The 20,314-nt window shown below is 42.3% G+C and overlaps 1 protein-coding gene across 1 annotated transcript in view; it reads right to left on the bottom strand.

Moving 5' to 3' along the window:
- Positions 1-20,314, bottom strand: part of Adam9 (ADAM metallopeptidase domain 9) — a 61,523-nt gene that overhangs the window by 34,092 nt on the left and 7,117 nt on the right. Inside the window, exons 2-11 of the mRNA XM_005066562.4 lie at positions 16,470-16,567; positions 14,793-14,851; positions 12,735-12,813; positions 8,654-8,730; positions 7,574-7,769; positions 6,423-6,488; positions 4,440-4,511; positions 2,395-2,564; positions 1,562-1,643; positions 596-729 (exon numbers count right to left, since the gene is read on the bottom strand). Of these exons, the coding sequence (XP_005066619.1) occupies positions 596-729; positions 1,562-1,643; positions 2,395-2,564; positions 4,440-4,511; positions 6,423-6,488; positions 7,574-7,769; positions 8,654-8,730; positions 12,735-12,813; positions 14,793-14,851; positions 16,470-16,567 (1,033 nt within the window). The remainder of the gene's footprint in view (positions 1-595; positions 730-1,561; positions 1,644-2,394; positions 2,565-4,439; positions 4,512-6,422; positions 6,489-7,573; positions 7,770-8,653; positions 8,731-12,734; positions 12,814-14,792; positions 14,852-16,469; positions 16,568-20,314) is intronic.

Genomic DNA, 20,314 nt, shown 5'->3' with positions numbered 1-20,314 from the left:
TGAGTCACCCATGCTTCTGAAAGTCACGCCAAAAACCTCACTGAGTCAGGAATGCAGACTTGGATAAATCACTTCTTTGGTCTGTCGATGGTGCCCTACCTGAGAGAAGCATGTTGGATCGAATCTCCCCCAAAAGTCACACAGCACTTTAAAACTCTGTGACACTGAAAGCTTGCCTTTGCCCACTACATGCCGACTCTTTGTGGGGCAAGGCTTCCTCCGACTTTTCAAGGCCTTTCAAACATCAGAAGAAAGTCCACTCCGCAGCCTCTGAATTCCAGGACAGCACTGCAGCCCAGCACGTCTTCCTCACTCTGAGTGTTTTTCCCCTTGAGTCTCTTATCTCAGGGCTTGTAACTCACTTCTCATTTCCCTAAGTCCCTGTCCTCAACCTCATGGACACCCACATTAAGCAGCTCACAGCTACCTGTAACTCCAGCTCCAGGGGATCTGATGGCCTCTCCTGGCCTCCTGAGGCATCTGCACACAGATAATATATTCTTACACAGACACAGACACACACAATAAAAATTAGGGAGAAAAAAACGCTATCTTCACAATCACACTAAGAGAAAAAAGAGGCTCCGTTACTCACGATGCCCCAGAATTCATAATGCAGCTCTTGGATCCACAGAAACACTCTCTCCCATCATCGTGATTCATTCCAAGGTTGTGACCCAACTCGTGAGCAACAATGGATGCAAACGTCTCCACCGTGATTTGCCCAAACTGTCCAAACACAGGAAGATGCAATTAGGAAATGGTTTCTTTGTCACACTTTTGGTTTTTTGTCAAAAGGCAATGTATCTACTATACTGCTGACTGTATGTCAATCCAAGTGTCCAGTACCAGTCTCTACGTGCTCACTCTGATAAGAAACTGGAGTGACTCATGTGCTGATAACCAAGGGTTGGAGGTCACTCCCTCAAGCTTATGAGAAAACATGCTGATTTCTTTGAAATAGAGCCCGTTTCCTCATTCATAAAAAAAAAATAACACCCTGGTAAATGTTGTTGTCATTCTGACCCTCCTGGGAAGAGGGACTTTACAACTGAAGAACTACCTGGATCACACATGTCTATGAGACGTCTTTGTCAATGCATCTATGAGGGTCCAACCACTGTGGGCAGTTCGGTCCCCTCAGCAGGTGGTCCTGGGCTGTATAAGAAGTCTGAGCATGAGCCAGAGAGAGCCAGCACCCATCATTCCTGTGCAGTTTCTGCTTCAAGCTCCTGCTCCGAGTTCTTAGCCTGCATCCCCTAAGTGACAGACCATGACCTGAAGTACAAGTCAAATAAACCCTTTCCTTCTCTACAATGCTTTTGGTCATGGTGATTATTACAGCAACATAAAAGCAAGCTAGAATAGATAGTAACACATAATAAATACTAAAAAACCAACATAGTCTCTAGGGAAAGAGCACACATGCTACGCATACTATGTCCTTCATAACGTCCAACTACTGCAATAAAGATCTAAGGGAGAAGAACAGAGCCAACAAATGCTGGAGACTGTCATAATGCCTATATCCAGAACTGTACTTAATTAAAAAACAACATACCACATTAATCCCACCAGCGTGGCTTCTTGAACATACTGTTCCTACAAATGCCATTCCTGCAGTCCCACCAAAGCCTTTCTTCCTAAATGAAAATGTAAAGTCATAAAATGTACTTGGAGGAAAATGATACATATTAGTCCTGTTTCTATAGGTAATCTTAACCACACTGACAAAACCTTTAGAACATGGAGGGAAAATGACAAAGATAAATAACGTTTTACTTTGAGAGTATGAGGTTAGTGTAACAAATATAATCTTTTAAATTTTTTCATACAAATGATGATGCTTTTACATACCAAGCCAAGTTTGGGATTTTTCCTTGGTGGTAGCTATCTTCCAGGTTAAAAAATATTTCTAAAACTGTATTATATTTATTTGTTCAACAAATGTTAATGAAGAGAGACAGCAACACAATATATATATTCACAAGGAATTGCCCCCAAATCTGTAATGGAGAAAAACTTGCATGCCCAGAATTTTATAACTAGGCAAAAAGTAAGACAGTTACAAAACACTAGAAGAAAACAACCAGGCAAGTATGAGTTAGGAAAATCAGAGTTCAAACTGAGATGATTTTTAAACTCTATCCTGTTATGTGAAAATATTTTCAGCAAGAAATCACTTTTTTCTTTCCATATAATCTTTCACACAAAAAAATAATAATAACAACTGTAAAATATGCTGTACAAGGTGAGGAAAGAAGAAAGACATGGGGTAAAGACAAGGATAAGCCAGACACAAACGCATGGCCAGAGAATATAATAACCGCCGCAACAAAATTAGCAAGGCTTTTTTCTACTCATTTCATCATAGCACTTTTTAAAGCCACTTACAAAACCAACTGTGCACTGTCATGTCTCCGACGCGTTATAAGAAACTTTTCCCGCCACTGTACAAAGTTGCCCAACACATCACCAGCACCTCCAATTATATTGATTGGGTTTCTATCTGTCCAAATTTCTAGTCCAACTAGAACAATTCGAATGTTTAGCATGATATACATCTGGGGAGAAAACAAAAATAAAATACATGAAATACATTAAGAACAAGAGAAGGGATGGGGACTAGGACAGGGTCCTGCATCCAAGCTGGCCTTGAGCTTTCTGTGTTGCTAAGGAACTGAGGATGACCTTGGACTCCTGACCCTTCTGCCTCAGTCACAGGGGTCCTGGGATTACAGATGTGTGCCACCACATCTGGTGAAGAAAAACACTTCATAACATTTATGAAGGATGTAACCGATAAAGCTAAAGGATCCTCTGCCCCAAAATGAAAATCTATCCTTCCCCCACCAAGGACAGAGAACTAAGATTCAAACTCTTTTTTATTCCCACTGTAAAATCTGGCAAACACGGGAAGCTAAAAGTTTTGAGTAAATTTCATTCCTTATTAGATGGTTTGGATCTTGAATGTTGCTAATGGCCATGTGATAATAACTTTTGCTCTCCCCCCCCGTCCCATAATGACACTACAGAAGGGTGATGGAGCTGAGTAGAACAGGCCAGGCCCCTGACACTTCCTTGCAGAACACTAAGGAAACACAGCCTCTTCCTCTCCCTCTCTCCATATATTAGCCGTGAGTGAGCGAGTCACTCCACCATGCACACCCTCCATGAATGCTGTCCCATCACAGAAACCTCCCAAACTATACAGCCAAATAAACCTTTCTCTCTATCTCGAGTAGTTCATTAAAGTGGTGGAGAGCTAACTAGAACACAGACTAGACATAAATCCTCAGACATTTTACTGCGGAAATGTCATGACAGACCACCACATGACCCTGCTGGGTATACTGTAACATTCACAGTAAACCATTTCTAACCTCTTACCTAAAATCCTAACCACAGAGACACCAAAGATTTCAATAAAGGACTGTAGAACTCCTGTCTGTCTCACAGATATTGTGAGGAGCAGGTTAATAAATACGAAGTACCAGCTCTGATTTTTTTTATTTCTACTACATTTATTATGTGGTACGTAGGAGTTGAAGCATTTGTACCGCGGTGCACATGTGAAGTCAGAGGACAGCTTGCAGGGGTTCTCTCACCATATGGGCTCTAGAATTAAATCCCGGTCACCAGGCTTGGCAGTGAACACCTTCACCTGCTGAGCCATCTCTCCTGCCCCCAGGCTGGACCACTGGAAATCTTCCAAAGAACGCTGTCATGATCGTCACACCTGGGTTCACATCACACAATCTCCCACTGCATGGACTCCAGCATCTGCCTCTCCTCTGTCTGTCTCTGTGTCTGTCTCTGTGACTGTCTCTGTGTCTGTCTCTGTGACTGTCTCTGTGTCTGTCTCTGTTTCTCTCTGTCTCTCTGTGTCTATCTCTGTGACTGTCTCTGTCTGTCTCTGTGACTGTCTCTGCCTCTCTCTGCCTCTCAGTTTCTGTCTCTCCCTGTCTGTCTGTCTCTCTGTCTCTTCTCTGTCTCTTGGTCTCTCTCTGTGTGTCTCTGTTTCTCTCTGTCTCTCTCTGTGTGTCTCTGTTTCTCTCTGTCTCTCTGGGCCTGTGCCTCTATCTCTCTGTGCCTCTGTCTCTGTCTGAGTGTCTGTGTCTGTCTGTCTCTCTCTCTCTCTCTGCACACACACACACACAGCAGCAGCAGCAGCATTATTAAAAACGCCATTCTTTCCATTCAGAGCAGTAAGGTGCTTTCACATACATCAGAGCAGCTTCCCGATATGTTCTGAAGATGAGGCAGATGCCGATTTGGAACCTCTTACTCTTCTGAGTCTTTCTACATTTCTATTATCCTTTGAAATGTTATTTTAAAAGTTACAGAACAAGCATTTATATGGTCAGAGCTCAAAAATGACACACTTTAAATTTGCTCTGAGACTGTGTGAGGACAGCATGAAAAGAAATACAACTTACACTATCCAGATAGTTTGCTAGGCGGATCATCTCTTCTCTCACAGCAGTCTGGTTTTTCCCCATCATGTCATACTGAAAACACAAAGGAGGAAAAGCACGCTCGCAAAGCAGCGAAACAAGATGCCTCTGCAATCCCCTAAACTAAAGAGAAAATGCCAAGGATTTCTTCTGAACCAAAAACGGAAGCATCTAGACACTTACCAGCATTCGAAATGAACCAATTTCACTGTGGTGGCTGGGATGAGAAAGGTCTCCCATAGTCTGAGGCATTTGAACACTAGGTCCCCAGTCACTAGAGCTGCTGGGGGAGGTGACTAGGTGGGGACTTGCTGGAGGAAGTATGTCACTGGAGGCTGGCTTGATAAGTAAAATCCTCCCACCACTCCCAGTTTATTCTCTCTGCTTTGAGCTCCTGGTTGAGCCGTGAGCTCTCAGGTATTAGCTCCATCCATCATGTCTGCTACATGCAGCCATGAGTCCCCACCACCAGGAATCTAACTTTCAGGAACCATAAACCAAAATAAACTTCTATAAGTTGCCTTGGTCATGGTACTTTATCACAGCAACAAAAAATAATACACTTAGGGACACATTTTAGTGATAAATAAGAAAAGAATACTAAGACGCAATAATAAGACGCATTGAAGTCTTAGTTTTCTTCAAACATTGCGTAACTTTAGGATAAATTTTCTTCTCAGTTATTTTTATTGATTTTAGTGGTAAAGTATTCTTAAGACTTCACAAAGGTGTAATCTTAAAAGACTTAGATAATAGAATGAAAAATTAATAGAATTCCTAATCTTTTATCTCTTAGGCTAATGACATCAACAGTAAACTATTTCTAGATTCTAAGCTAAAGTAATAATGAGAGATTAGTCCAGGACCACAAGTTCAAAAATGTTATATGGTTACAGAAATAGAGATACACAAAAATTTTACCATGTTAAACCAAGTATTTATGCACCCTTTGTTTGTATCTGGTTAAATTTGCATGCGTATTTTAATGTTATTTTAAACAACCTACTTGCTAACAAAAAGAAAAGCTTACAGAGTTTGTGACTTTGCTCCGTGACAAAGGTCTTAACAACAGAATCTGTGGTTGTATCTGTCCAGCCAGATCCTGCATTTAACAGAGCTTGATGGAAATGGAACCACTTTTATTCTGAACCATTTTCTATATGAGTATAACCAGCCTATCTGGAGAGAATGATAGAGAAAAACACTTTCAATCTCTATTTCTGCCACTTGTCCAAAATACTTGACAGAACCTTTCGGTCTCTGCCGGGGCTGGGTTCACACTGGCTCCCCTTCCCTTGTTTCCAGGAAAAGGATCTTCAAAATGTTCTCTGCAGTTCACCTATCAAATCATGTCTATAAATACTTTTTCATACACACAAAAACGTAGAAGTCACCTGGAACATTTCCAATCATCTACACTGTAAATTATTTAAGAGCCATGTCAGGAATCGGTGATCTTGTAGCAGCTGAGAAGGATGCAGTACCTCTGGCAAGGAAAACAAGTAGCTCCGTGTTTTAGGACAAAAATGGAAAGCATCCAGCTGTTACCCTGTACCCTGAAAATAATAAGTGCTCCTACAGCATGCCAGGATCTGGGCCTGGTCTCTTACAGTGAGGAAGATATCCTCTGAAACAGCAAAATGGAAGTTAACTTCACAAGGTTACACCCAACTGTCCTGGCTTATAGCCACGACCTGTCAAGTAATCTGAAAAGAGTGGCAAATACAGCATAAGACAATTACTACAAAGGTTACAGGGGAGCCAGCACTCGGGAGACTCAAGCAGGAAGATTAGGAGCTCAAGACATAAGCAAGCCCCTGTCTCAAAATGGATGGACGGACGGATGAGTGGACAATTTTAGTTTTGAGATTACTGCTTAAGCCAACTGTTTATTGTGTTTTATATTTCCTTATTCACTTCTCAACTGCTTTTTTATGAAAAAGGAAAAGAGTCAGCAATTCCTACCCTTTCCTTGTCTACAACAATGAACAGCTCCACATAGCGGGTCTGCGGAAGCACGGCTCTTCTTCTCTGTTAAAACACAAGACAAGAACAGGTCTGTTATGAAGCTAGATACATTCCATACAAGCAGCGGTCAGACCTAATATCTAGTCATGAGACTTCACATCTGCTAAAAGCAGTATAAACTGTTTTACTTAGCATACCCATGTCAATAAAACAAGTGCTAGCTATTTGTACTGACAAGAGAAAAACTCTAAAGATAAAATTGGTTACCTATGTTTCCAAAAGAGCAGAATCGCTGATTTTTTTTTTTTTTAGTTGAAGCACATATACACACACCTTTTAAAGGGAAACCTGATTACCATGGAAAGACATGAAAAAAAAAAAAAAACCCTACTGAAATCTGAGAGAAAAAGATAGAACAGGTCACCAGTGTAAAAATGTGGCTTAGTTATGTCCTTTTATGGAAATTCATGCAAAACAGAATAAGCAAGACCCAACTACTCTCCAGTGGTTAATGAGTACGGGGCAGGAAAGGTAGTGACAGTAACGTCATGGTTAAGTGTTGGTTAATTTAAAATATGTCTTATGGCAGCATTGTGGAAAATGCATCTTAACCTCACAAAACAAAACTGCACACCTCACCCAGCATGTGGCACCATGTCACTCATGGAGAAGGAACACCCTGTAGCTGAGGTAAGCCGGCCCTGGAACCATAGCTGCCAGCAGCCCCACATCTTGAGCAGTCCAGGGAATCCTCAAGAAGCCTCAAAAGCAGGGACCTGAGTGCCCTTGAACAGTGTCTGAGGTAATAATGATCTTGAATCTCTATCTACCCGCCCTCCCCTCTCTCTCTCCCTACCTAGAGCTTGAGGCATCAAAGTGAAACCTCTGCTATCCTGTTGGCCAGAGTGTAATGATTGTACAGCAATGCCTAAGAGGACCACTGCCTAAGACTTAAGCCCTCCTTTAAAACATAGACTGCCCTCCTCTCAGCTTCCAGAAGTACGGATTGCTCATCCTCCCGTACCCTGGTTCTGATCCCAACGCCTGGCACAGAGCTGGGAAAAGACAACTAGCACTTTTTAGTGTGAAAAGCTATGATTTCTTAAAAAACAGTATGAGGCCGGCAGAGTGAGTGCGTAGCTCCTTACACGCAGCAGCTGAGTCACACTTGGGTATTCTTGCCAGTCCTCCTTTATGGCCTCCTTCTCTGTGTCCCTGTTAGAAACTCCACATCTCAAAGGCTCCTGGTGGACATCATCCATTGGGTAAAATATGTGCTCAAAGTTAGAGCTGTTGTGCAGAGGTTCAATTCCAAAACTGGCATTCTCAAAATGCAGCAATCCTCTGCGGGTTGGGGGACACAAGCCATCGTTAAGCAAAAAGAAATGCACAGGAGAATCAGAGCTGAATTTTAATCTCTAACACACAGAAGGAAGCTGCTGTGCACTATGGAGGAGAGGGCGTCAGAGTCCGGCTAGCACACATAAATGTCAACTTTCGGCCCTCCACTTACTCAGCTCCAGCATGAGGCCTGCAGAGCAGCTGGGAGGGAAGGAAGTAGCCTGCACCAGAGTTTGACTGGGAATGTGATTTCTACGAGCCCAGAGATTCTCAGCCTTAGTATAGAATCTACATAGAATTGTTCCCATTAAATTATTTAATATGCACAATATACTTAGACTACTTCCTGGCAGACAGCAACCATCTACTGATGCTGTTTCTTAAATGAAGACAATGGCAACCATCACCATTTGAGAATGGGAAGTAGTATCTATCAGTTCCATTGATCGGGACAGTTCCACAGCCTCAGGCCTCCAATGCCTGTAACAGCAGCGTTACTATAACTGGTATGTGACAGGATTTCTCTGAACCTTGTTTACTTTATGCAAATATAGTGATAATTTGCTTATCTGAATATGATTTAAAAAGCCCTTTTTTTGTCACTGTGACACTTGCATGAAATAAAACAGGAGAAAACCTTAAAACATATTAAAATGTATTGTTTCAAATAGCAAATGTTTCTATAGTCTCAAAAAATGAGATTCTCCCATCTGATAAATTACTAAGTTTTTCTAAACAAATATTCCAAGAATATCTGAGGCATGGCTGGAAAGGTCTTTAGCATCTCAAAGTAAAATCCAACTTCATTAAACACCGAAAGGACGCTATCTGGACCAGGGAGGAGAGGCAAGGGCAGAAAGCGGGGAGAGAAGGCAGAGACTCCTCACCTGAGTCCAGAGCAGACACTCACAGCAACGGCTGAATTGTGCACTCCCTCCACGTAGCCCCGGTAATGACAATGATTCTAAATGAAAAACACATGTGCTCCAAATAACACTGTATGGTTCAAGTCTCAAGACATTGCAAAGCTAACCACATTCCTAGGCAGGAGGGAGGAGCTAGAGTTCCAGCTAGCCTGGGCTACATAGTTAAACTCTGTCGCAAAAGTAGTAAGACGAAGATCATCTAGGTACAATGAAAAGAAAGACTAAAAACCTTTACTACTTTAATAAACAATTTAAGCCGGGCAATGGTGACGCACACCTTTGATCCCAGCACCTGGGAGGCAGAAACAGGCTGATCTCAGTGAGTTCGAGGCCAGTCTGGTCTACAGAGCGAGTTCCAGGACGGTTACACAAAGAAACCCTGTCTTGAAAAAAACAAATAACAGTAATATATGTGGGGGGCTTCACAGGGCATGACATGGGACAGAGAGACAGGCAGAGGAGGAAAGGGAGAGAGGGGGAAAGAGGGAGAGACGGAGGGGGGGGAAGGGAGAGGGGAAGAGAGGGAGAGAGAGAGATGAAGATGGAGGTGGGAGGTGGGCAGGGCCCTTTTGTATTATTCTGTTAAAATTATTTCATATCATGACAGTATTTCTTTTTTTTTTAAGATTTGTTTATTTATTATGTATACAGCATTCTGCCTTCATGCCAGAAGAGGGCACCAGATCTCATTATAAATGGCTGTGAAACATAATGTGGTTGCTGGGAATTGAACTCAGGACCTCTGGAAGGGCAACCAGTGCCCTTAACCTGTGAGCCTTCTCTCCAGCCCCCCAGGGCAGGGTCCTTTTAAAAGGAACTTAGTGAGTATGCATAGGTGGTGCTCTTAGTGGCTGCAGCTGAAGGCATGTCTTGTCAGAACCCCAAGGACAGGCCAGCACTAGCACTGACCCCTCTGGGGGTTGAAGAACCCTTTCACAGAAGCTCTACAAACGCACTTACTTACATGGCAGAGCTTCAGCAGCCCTCCTGTGTAAGGAAGGACCCTGAACCCACCCCCATACAGTAAGAGCATCGCCATGGGACAACTATCGGGAACGACTGATTTGAGGCAAACGCTGACTACCGGAACTGCTGAACAAAAACTTAAAGGTTGAGGACTTATACAACTCCAAGTTCTGAAGGTAAAAATAGTAACTTTCTCCAGTAATTTCTTTCCCAAGGAGAACCTCAGAAGCTGACTCCTTAGCCAATCACTGACCTTGTTAACCATTAAAGCGCAGGACCTGGGCAGGATGGGTCACTAATAAGACACACTGGGAAACAAGGTGACCCTGAGTCCATCAGCCTGATGACATCTGTTTAATAATTTGCTTTATGAAGCATTTCCACAACACTGTTTAGTTCTGCTGCGGGGACCTTATCTACATGAGCAGACCTGCCAAGAAAGACCCAAGCCCTTCAATGGTGCTAGAATGTCACTAATGGGGTGAAAGCCTGCAGTCGTCCACACACTTAGACTTGTCACGTGCCCTTGCTCTCCATCCAGCCCCACATGAACACTAACAAACGGCCATCTGCTCCAAGGCCAAAAGGACTTTGTCCCAGGTCACTTCGTGTTCTCCAAGCCTGTACAATTCTCCTAACCTTTACTTACTGCTCCCTCGAAGTTCCCCAACTCCCCACTCCTAGAGGAAACAGGGTATGTGAGTTTCTAGAGCATGCTAGGCTAGCTATGACCACACTGATTTCTTACACACTGTATCCCTTCCCTTTTATTAAATCTGTATTTGTTTTCTCTTATTTAATCCCCATCAGTTCATTCCAGCAAACTTTCAAAGAATGGAGAGAAAATTTCCCTTCACCAACATAGTTCTCAAAACACAACAAATTCTGTTTGCAAATTTACAAAACTGATAACACTACAAGGCCGCAGTGCAGAAATGTACATAGTGAAGTAATGCCTGGTGTGCACCACACTGAAGACATGCCTGGCGTGCACCACGCTGAAGACATGCCTGGCGTGCACCACACTGAAGACATGCCTGGCGTGCACCACGCTGAAGCACACAGACTCAAGGAAACTCTGGCTCCTAAGAGCAGAGCAGAGCAGAACCACCATAGAACAGCCCACTAGCCCAGGACCCAGGGAGCCTTGGCAATCCGTTCTCAGAGAGAAGGAAAGTCATCAGTGCCCAAGGGGGCAGAACTGTGAGAGAGTGGAGCTGTGAGAGGGGTGGGGCTGTGAGAAGGGCGGAGCTGTGAGATGGGCGGAGCTGTGAGGGCGGGGCTGTGAGAAATTCTACCAAGTCCCAAAATAATCCCAAAGTCCTCAAACAATATAATTGCCCAGTTTTCTTTTTATTAAAAATGACTTTGTGAGAGGCAAAAAACAGCTTTATTAATTGCTTCAATCTTAAGAAGTAGAATCCCAAAGGAAAACATTTAAAGTTTACAATTTACATGTAAATTAAGTGTGTGTTGTAGACAATACCATGTCATTGTAAGGGACAATCTAGCCACATACAAAGAAATGAGTGTCTAAGTTTTACTTTGTACTTCAAATCTATTGGCACACTTTCATTTACCTGAACAATTTAAACAACCAAGAAATAATTGAAATACACCATGTTGATACCTGATATTTTTCAAACACCTAGCAAAAAACTACCATTCTATAAAGCTTAAATTATTGAAGTTTCTATACAACTGAAATCTATTTTTGAAATTTTAAGTAGATAGCCTTTCAATAATAAATAATAGTTACATTTATTTATAAATTGCTGAACTATCTCTTGCAAACAACCCTCAAGTATTAACTCATTAAAGTCCCCCAGTAACTCTGTGAAGTTACAGCTACCTTGCCCATATTAAAGTGAAGATACCAAAGCACTAACAAGTTGGTACAATCTCACCAAACAATAAATAAGGAGCCAGAATTCAAGCTTAAACAGCACCTGTATGGGAAGGAGGCTCCACAAAGAACAGTAAGGGCTCAGGGGCATCAACTGTGATCTTTGGCTTCATAACATAGCAATCTCTGGATGGATGAAGAGATAGATGGATTATCTTTTATCTGGAATATACTAAAATGTCCATTTAATCTCTTCTACTATCTTCCTATTAAACAATGCAAAGTCAGTAAGATAAAGGAATCAGATAGTGGACAAGAAATAGGGCAAAGTCAGCATTTCCTTATGTTTTTGTATAGTGCAAACTAAAGAATTTGCTTCCGGTTCTTTTGAAGAACGCAACAAAAGCTATTACTGATGTACATGATTCATCTGACAAAGCAGTACAAAGTTCAAGAGAAACAGGAACAGTGGGAATAAAGACTTCTCATAAAAACTACTGCAAAAGAAAAAGTGTGCAATGCCTAAGTGCCCAGGGGACTATAAAACACTCCTCCTAAGCAAAACTAGAAATGTTCATGCTCTGAGAAGAAAAAGCTACCACCCAGCCAGGCTCAGCACCTGCCAAGTACTTGGAGAATTCCAGGCCAGCTCTGTCCCCAAGAGTGTTCTGTTGCCTGACACAGAGAAGACCACACCTCTTCAGGAATGAAATGTCAGCAAAAAAAATCAGAACATCAGAATACGTAATAACAAATCAATGTGTTTTTGCTGGACGTGAATAACAAAAGGAAAGTGTGCTTTTAAATACTAATATTTTACCAAAACAGTAAAAGCTCCCATCTCCAAAGTATCACTCTAACCCTTCATAACCAATAAAGACTGTCATTAGAGAGACAGTTATTTTCCCATCTTTTAAACACGAATCTCTCTTTTCTTTTTTTGTTCGTTTGTTTGTTTTAATACAGTCCAGGCTGGCCTTGAACTTACAGAGATCCACCTGCCTCTGCCTCCCGAGTGCTGGGTTTAAAGGTGTGCACCACCACCTTCTGGCTTTAAACCCAAGTCTTCACCAATCAGTGCAGGAGAGCTGTACGGTATGGGATCAGTCTCCTTCAGGGCCATCATAGAAGGATGCGGGAGATGACCCGTGGGGCTGGCAACAGGGCAGCCCTGGAAACCTGATGCACACTTTAAACTGTAAAGTATCAAGAGGAAAAGAAAGTACCTACCTGTACGCTGGGACGGTCAGAGAGCAGAGCGCCTTCCTCGTCATAGGTATAGACTACAAAGTCGTGAGGTAAAAGGTCTCTGGAAGAGAAATAAAACAGATGTGTGAGTATCAACAGCCTAGGCACAGCTCATAAGAAGTTATTCCCAGAAGAAGGAGGCAGAAATTCACTTTTAAAAACTTTTTACCTGATCCATCTTTTAAAAGAAAGTGCTACTATAAAAGTAAAAGCTAATAAACAGACTTGAGCTTCAAACATTAGTTGAGTAATGTAAAGATATGATTTGCTCTCTTGACATAAGATGTTAACTGTAACAAACAGTATTCTTAAATGTTTCTGCTATAACTCACAAGAAAAGGACAAATGAGGCTGCTTGACACTGTTATATTTGTACAAGAAAAGTAAGTATTTATATCCGTTTCTACAAAGTACTATGTAAACAAGAAACATTCACTGCCTTAACCTATGTATGAAGATAAATGCCTGCCGTCCATTGTTAAAGGAACTGCTTCCCCTCAGGCTGAGGAACAGTTGTGTAAACCAAGGCAAAGCAAACGTCTCTCACACTGATCGCAGCAGTTTGAGGTGATCTCCAGGGAAAGCAGAAATGCAGGATGAACTGTGAGGTTAAAGATGCCCAAGACCAGGCCGGGCGGTGGTGGTGCACACCTTTAATCCCAGCACTCGGGAGGCAGAGGCAGGCGGATCTCTGTGAGTTCGAGGCTGGGCTGGACCAACAGCCTCCAAAACAATACAGAGAAACCCTGTCTCGTAAAAACCAAAAAAAAAAAAAAAAAAAAAAAAAAGACGCCCAAGACCAACCGACCCTTCTGTCCAGAGATAACAAATTGATATTCTTCACCAAATGTCACTGCTTACCCTGACACACTTCAGCTACATGACCACTGCGGCACAGAAAACCCTTGGTGAAACTGTGTCCTTGCCTCTTTGAATACAGGAAACCCCATGGCCACAAATCTGGAGGCAAAGCAGTCCCTGTGACTAAGAAAAGACCCTGGAGTACTTGAAGCTCCAAGACTCCAAGTATTCTTTGTCCCATTCGTTGTGTTTTTGTGAAGATGTCTTCTCTGTGAGCGGTATCTATAGGAGTCCATGTGTTGCAATTTAAAAAAAGCAGTGTGCGTGACAGAGAAAAATGCCAATGCAACAGCATTCAAGCAGAGGGGTTTTTTTTATTAGGGGAAGGGATCATAAAAATGGGAAAGGGGAGGGGGGAGATGGGCCTCTGAAGACAGTAACAGCAGGAGAGAGGAGAGAGGAAGAGAGAGAGGAAAAAGAGGGGAAAGGGGGGGGAGAGAAAGAGAGGATGGGAGGTGAGCAGGATCCTTTAAAAGGGAACACAGGGCTGGAGAGATGGCTCAGCCGTTAAAGGCTAGGCTCACAACCAAAAATATAAAAGGAACATAGTGAATGTGCACAGGTGGTGCTCTTAGTGGCTACAGCTGAGGGCGTGTCCTGTCAGAACCCCAAGGACAGGCCAGTATAGATGCCTAAATACTAACACTATGGAGTTGAGTCTTTTCATAAGCTGACCTCAATGGGCACTGGAGGCTATACACACCACACACACACACACACACACACACACACACACACACACACACACACCCCACCCATGCAGCCCATACATACCCCAAACCACTCACACATACACACACACCCCAAACCACACACCCACACATCCTACACACACACACACTCACTCTCTCTCTCACACACACACACACCACACACACACACACACACACACACACACACACACACACACACATTCCCTAAAGGTGAATTTGAAAAGAATTAAGCTATATACGCCTGGCTTCCCTCTGCATATTCCTCTGGGAAGTTACCACCTGTCTAGCCATATCATGAATTCTTGTGGACTTCAAGTGCAGGCCTACCCCTGTGCATCATGGTCAACAATAACTAAATCTGATGATTTCAGGGTTCAGACTCCACTAAGCACTACCCAGAAAAGAAACCAATATAATGTTGAATGGAAAACATAATCAAAGAAGCAATGTAAATGAAATGTCTTACATGTTTCTTTCCAAATGAATAATATGCTGTTTTCCTTGAGCCTCTATGACATAAGACACCTAAATGCACAGAAAAAGAAAAAAGCAATAATAAAACACCATTCTGTAAATTACTTTTTAACATATCACAAGAGGCAGGAAAGGTCATTCTAAATTAAAATAACTTGGCAATGACTGCAACTGTTTATAGAAAGTATTCTTAAGTAAAATATATTTATTCATCTGTCTCACTTTAGTACCTGATCACAGAAAATTGCCTACACATGTATCTCCTCTTTTTTAAATTTTTTAGATTTATTTATTTTATGGGGGGGGTCTCTATGTCTCTATGAACACCACAGCCAACAGAGTGTCAATCTGCAAGAGGCAAAAAGGAAATCAGGTTTTAACATGATTGAGTAGTCGGAGTTAGCTCAAACTTTGAGAGTTTGGCACCAGGTAGTTTATTTTAGGCATATTTAAGGACAGCACAATTTGGAAAAAGTTTCCTGGTGATAATTAACTCAGTCCTATGTGCACAAGAAAGCTTAAGACATGACTACATAGAAACTTTTTAAAGTACATGTGACATCACCCATAGAGATGAGTTCTACAGATTGACCACATGTGACATCTTAAGGGACTAGGGGAGGGTCTGGTGTGGTCTTAGTCATGCAGGTTATAAACCACCTCTACTCCCAGCCTCCTGGGCAGAAGACAAGTATCTCCGCCTTTGAGATGTTTAACACGCCTGGTTTCCCTACTGCTTATCTGTGACCACAAGGACTTCCTTGCCTCCTATGTGCGTGTTTTGCCTGTGTCTATGTATGTATACCATGTGTGTGCCTGGTGTCCTTGAGTTCAGAAGAGAGTATCATATCTCCTGGAACTGGAATTATGGCTGGTTGTGAGCCAATGTGTGGGTGCTGGGAACAGACCCCAGGTCCTCAGCAAGGGCAACAAGTGACCTTAAGCTATGAGCCGTGTCTCCAGCCCTAGTTGTCTGTTCTTCCTAAATGTGTTCATGAGTCAGCTGTAACTTCAGGGACTACTTCTCAGAGCATCCTCACGTGAGTTCTTCCTTCGTGTAAGTTTCAGGAGATTATCTAGTTATACAACAGTGCACAGGAAGTTCCCCGTCTCGTATGACCTTTGCAGCTTATCTCATCAACTCTAACACAACTCACACTTTCTCCTCCTGCCAATGGAACTCTGGAGTGGGAACACATCACACACAGTAATCTCGACAGCAGCACTTCAGTTTCTGCAGTACTGATAAATGGTGTCTTACAACTGAAGTCATCGTAGAGTTAATTATTTAGATGAATGACTATGACTTTCTCATCTTCAAGGTCAGGGGACCTTTTTCTCTATCTCAAACAACTTCCCTATGCTAACTATAGGACAAACTATTGATCTTAAGGTCATGTACCAGGGCTTGGTCCCAAGAACAGTACCACTGGGAGGTGCAGAGAATCCAGATGTACATGGTTATCCCATTAATAACAAAAAAACTCCCTCTAATGAGAAAATAACACTTGATTTCCTGATAAACAGTTTTGCTATTTTTTTAAATTAGCACATAAAGTACTTGATATTAAAACTCATAACTACTTACTCCCTGAAACAGTCAATGCTGCAAATATCACCTTTCATTAAGAAAAGAAAGAACTATATTATAGTTCTGGAAATAACTCACCTGCTTTGAGCTGGGCCTCAGGGCTTCCCTTCTTTCTCTAGTTAATCTCCAAGGCGTTATAACTTCATAAGAAGAAAGATGCTTTGTCTGCTGAAAGGCTGCAGCAAAAAGAACAACAAATATAGCAAAGTGAACCTGAAAAACCTACGCGGTACCAAAATACTGACGCTAAAAACTGAGTGTTCAGTGGGGTGTAATGCCACACATTTTTAATTCCAGCACTTGGGAGGCAGAAGCAGCAGGATCTCTGTGAGTTCGAGATCAGCCTGGTCTACATAGTGACTTTAGGACAGCTACAGATACACAACAAGACCCCATCTTGAAAAAAAAAAATTAAGTGTTCAAGTCATTGAAAAAAAAATCACCTGAGAGTTATGTGACTTTAATTTTTTATTAGTATTCCGTTTTACAGGTGTTTTGACTGCATGCATGTCTGTGCACCATGTGTGTGCGTGGTGCCCACAGAGAGTCCCACTGAAAGTGGGGCTAAGGAGAGTTGTGAACCACCATGTGGGTGCTGACAATCAAAACCGGGTCCTTTGGAAGAGCAGCCAGTGCTCTTAACTGGTGAGCTGTCTCTTCAGACCCTCTTGTGATTTTTTTTTAATATATAATCCTAGATAAGGATGAAAGTAAAAATATTTCCTGAGAAAAAGATACCAGTCTGTATCCAAACAGTATGTGTGTGTGTGTGTGTGTGTGTGTGTTAAAACAATCATTTTCTAACATCTTGCATCTGTATACCCTAGTCCTTTTCCCCAACATGAAGAAAATAACAAGAGATTTAATATGGCAGAGTGCCAGGCTAGGGCTCAGCGAATCTACTCGTCTCTTCCTCTTTCCTATGCATCTTGAATGACACCCTAAGAGAGTCTCTAAACACCAGATAAAAATGGTAAGGGCAAGATATCTTTAATGTGTAAAGGGTCAACTCTAATATGCACTAACAATGGACCGACTGTCTCACAGGAAGTGACTACACTATGAGTCCATCAGAAGAAAAATTTACATGAAAACTATTAACAGTTAAGAACTCCAGTCATACATGCTTAGATTCTAAAGTTATCTGTAAAACCAAGTGTCTTAGTTTGGGTTTCTACTGCTGTGAAGAGACACTATGACCATAGCAACTCTTTTTTTTTTTTTTTTTTTGGTTTTTCCAGACAAGGTTTCTCTGTGGCTTTGGAGGCTGTCCTGGAACTCACTCTGCAGACCAGGCTGGCCTCGAACTCACAGAGATCCGCCTGCCTCTGCCTCCCGAGTGCTGGGATTAAAGGCATGCGCCACCAACGCCCGGCCTCATAGCAACTCTTATAAGGCAAACATTTCATTGTGGTGGCTCATTTACAGTTCAGAGGTTTAGTCTATTATTGTCATGCAGGAAGCAAGGCAGCATGAAGACAGACATGATACTGGAAAAGGAACTCAGAGTTCTTACATCTTGACTCACAGGCAACAGAAAGTGGTCTGAGACACGGGACATGGGCATGACTTGAGCATATATGAAACCTCAAAGCCTGCCTTTACAATAACATACTTCCTCCAACAAAGCGACACCCACGACAATAAAGCCACACCTCCTAATAGTGCCACTCCCTTTGGGGGGCATTTTCTTTCCAACCACCACACTGAGTACAACCAGAACTGAAAGATAGGGCCAGATATGGTAATGCACTCTTCAATCCAGTGGTGCTCAGCCTGCAGATCATGACCACTTTGAGAATCGAATGACTGTTTGATGGGTTGGCTAAGACCACCCGGCATATCATTTATTTACGATTCATAACAGCAGCAAAAGTAGCTGTGAAGCAGCAATGAAGATAATTTTATGGTGGGGGTCACCACAGCATGAGAAACTGTTACTAAAGAGTTGCACACAGCATTAGGAAGGTTGAGAACCACTGCTCCCATCACTTGGGAAGCAGAGACAGTCAGATCTGAGTTCAAGGTCCGCCAGGAATACATAGTAAGACATAAAAGACCCTATTGCAAAAGAAAAACAAAAAATACCACCCCAAACTGAACAATAAATCATGTTGGAGGTAGCCCCTCCTCTCACTGAGCACAACACAAAGTATCTTCCCTTGCAGTATCATCACTGAGCGCGTGACAACTCTTTTTCCTTGTTTTTATTGTTGTTTGTTACTTTTGAGACATGATCTCACTAACTACTCAATATAGCCTTGAACTCATGACTCTCCTGCCCTCTGTTCTGTGTTGAGATTACAGGAGCTCATCACCACACCCAACAGCCATGAGGAAAGTTCTTTCAGTGAAGTCTGATGAGGGATGGTCACTGGCCACCAGTAGGGAGCTTCAGACTGGAATGCCAAGGAAGGAGCACAGCTGCATCTCACTAAGTCACAAGAAGGGACGTGGGGAACACCACAAATTTAAAAAAACCTCACAACCAAATGCAATCTATGGGCCTGTTTGGATCCCTGTTAAAATGAATCAGCTGAGTAAACTCTGAGGAAGCCTGGGAAATTTAAACACAGCAAATGTTTGATGATCTTGAGGAGTTCTTATCATATTATTACTGTACTTAAGAATTTGTGATTTAGTGATTCATGCTGAATATTTTGTGATAAAATGTGTCTAGACATATTAAAATAACTACCGTGAACTTGAAGGAAATACACAGAAAACAAGATTAAACCTGGATCTGGATAATGCATGTATTACCAGGAGCTCACTCCTTTTCTTCTGTATGTTTAAAAACTTCTAAAATAATATAATTAAGTAGTTACCTACAAGCATGCATGGGGAAAAAAAGACTAAAACTCCTGCTTGTTAAGAGAAGATTTTTCCTTGCTAGCCGCTTTGGTTTATCCCCTGCCAGTTGCCTGGGCTCTGCCGAGTTGTAGTCCCCAAATAACACACAAGATGCTGTATTAATTATGAAGCTGTTGGCCTTGCTTGTTTCTTACTGGCTAGCTCTGACTTAAGTAATTACCCCATAATTGTTAATCTAAGTATTTCTCTTACCGGAGAATAGTTCCGGGCTTCCTACCCCATGGCGGTTACATCTCGAACTCTCTGTGTTTCTCCTTCCCAGAATCCTCCTGGACTCCTAGTCCCACCTATCTAGATTCCTATTGGCTCAACAGTGCTTTATTAACAAATGCACAGGACTTCCCCCATCACCTGCTGCATACAATTATAATTACAAAATACGATACTTGGGCTGGCAAGATGGTTCAGCTGGTAAAAGACTTGCTGCCCAGCCTGACAACCTGAGTTGATTCCTGGGATCCACATGGTGGAAGACAAGAACCTACTTGTAAAAGTTATACTCTGCCCTCCCTGATCACACACAAATAAATGTAATTTTAAGATGTAATACTACTATACTTACATACTGTAAGCTGTGACTCTAAAACACCACAAATATGGAAATAGCATAAATCAATGAACCCATCTTTAATGTATTTTCCATGTTGAGGAGGGTCAGGAAGCAGCAGAAGTATATTTCCTACAGTGTGTGTCCGCAATGTCTGAGACATTTTTACAACGACATGGATGTTGCCTCCACTGTTCTTTGAAGTTAAAGAAGTAGTAGGAGTCTCCTTTGCTAAACTCAGGACCTGCTCAGGTGCTGACAGTGATTACCTGGCATCTTTGCCTGTCATCACTTCTGAGGTCTTTTCCAGATGCTATGGAACAACCCTGGGAGTTGCACACCAAGGAAAGGCTCCACCAGTGAGCGTCCCTCACTACCTCACACCTCAAGTGTGGACTGGCCCTTTCACGTGGGCCTGACACCTGCCTGCTTCAATGCCGATTGCGTCTCATTCACATTAGCTGTCTTCCCTCAGCCTTCTCACACAGATTTGGATGAAGTA

This window comes from Mesocricetus auratus, unplaced genomic scaffold (genome assembly GCF_017639785.1).
Source record: "Mesocricetus auratus isolate SY011 unplaced genomic scaffold, BCM_Maur_2.0 Super-Scaffold_100026, whole genome shotgun sequence".
Taxonomy (NCBI): Eukaryota; Metazoa; Chordata; class Mammalia; order Rodentia; family Cricetidae; genus Mesocricetus; species Mesocricetus auratus.
Note: the sequence above shows the minus strand (reverse complement) of the source record. Positions and strands in the feature narration are given on the sequence as shown.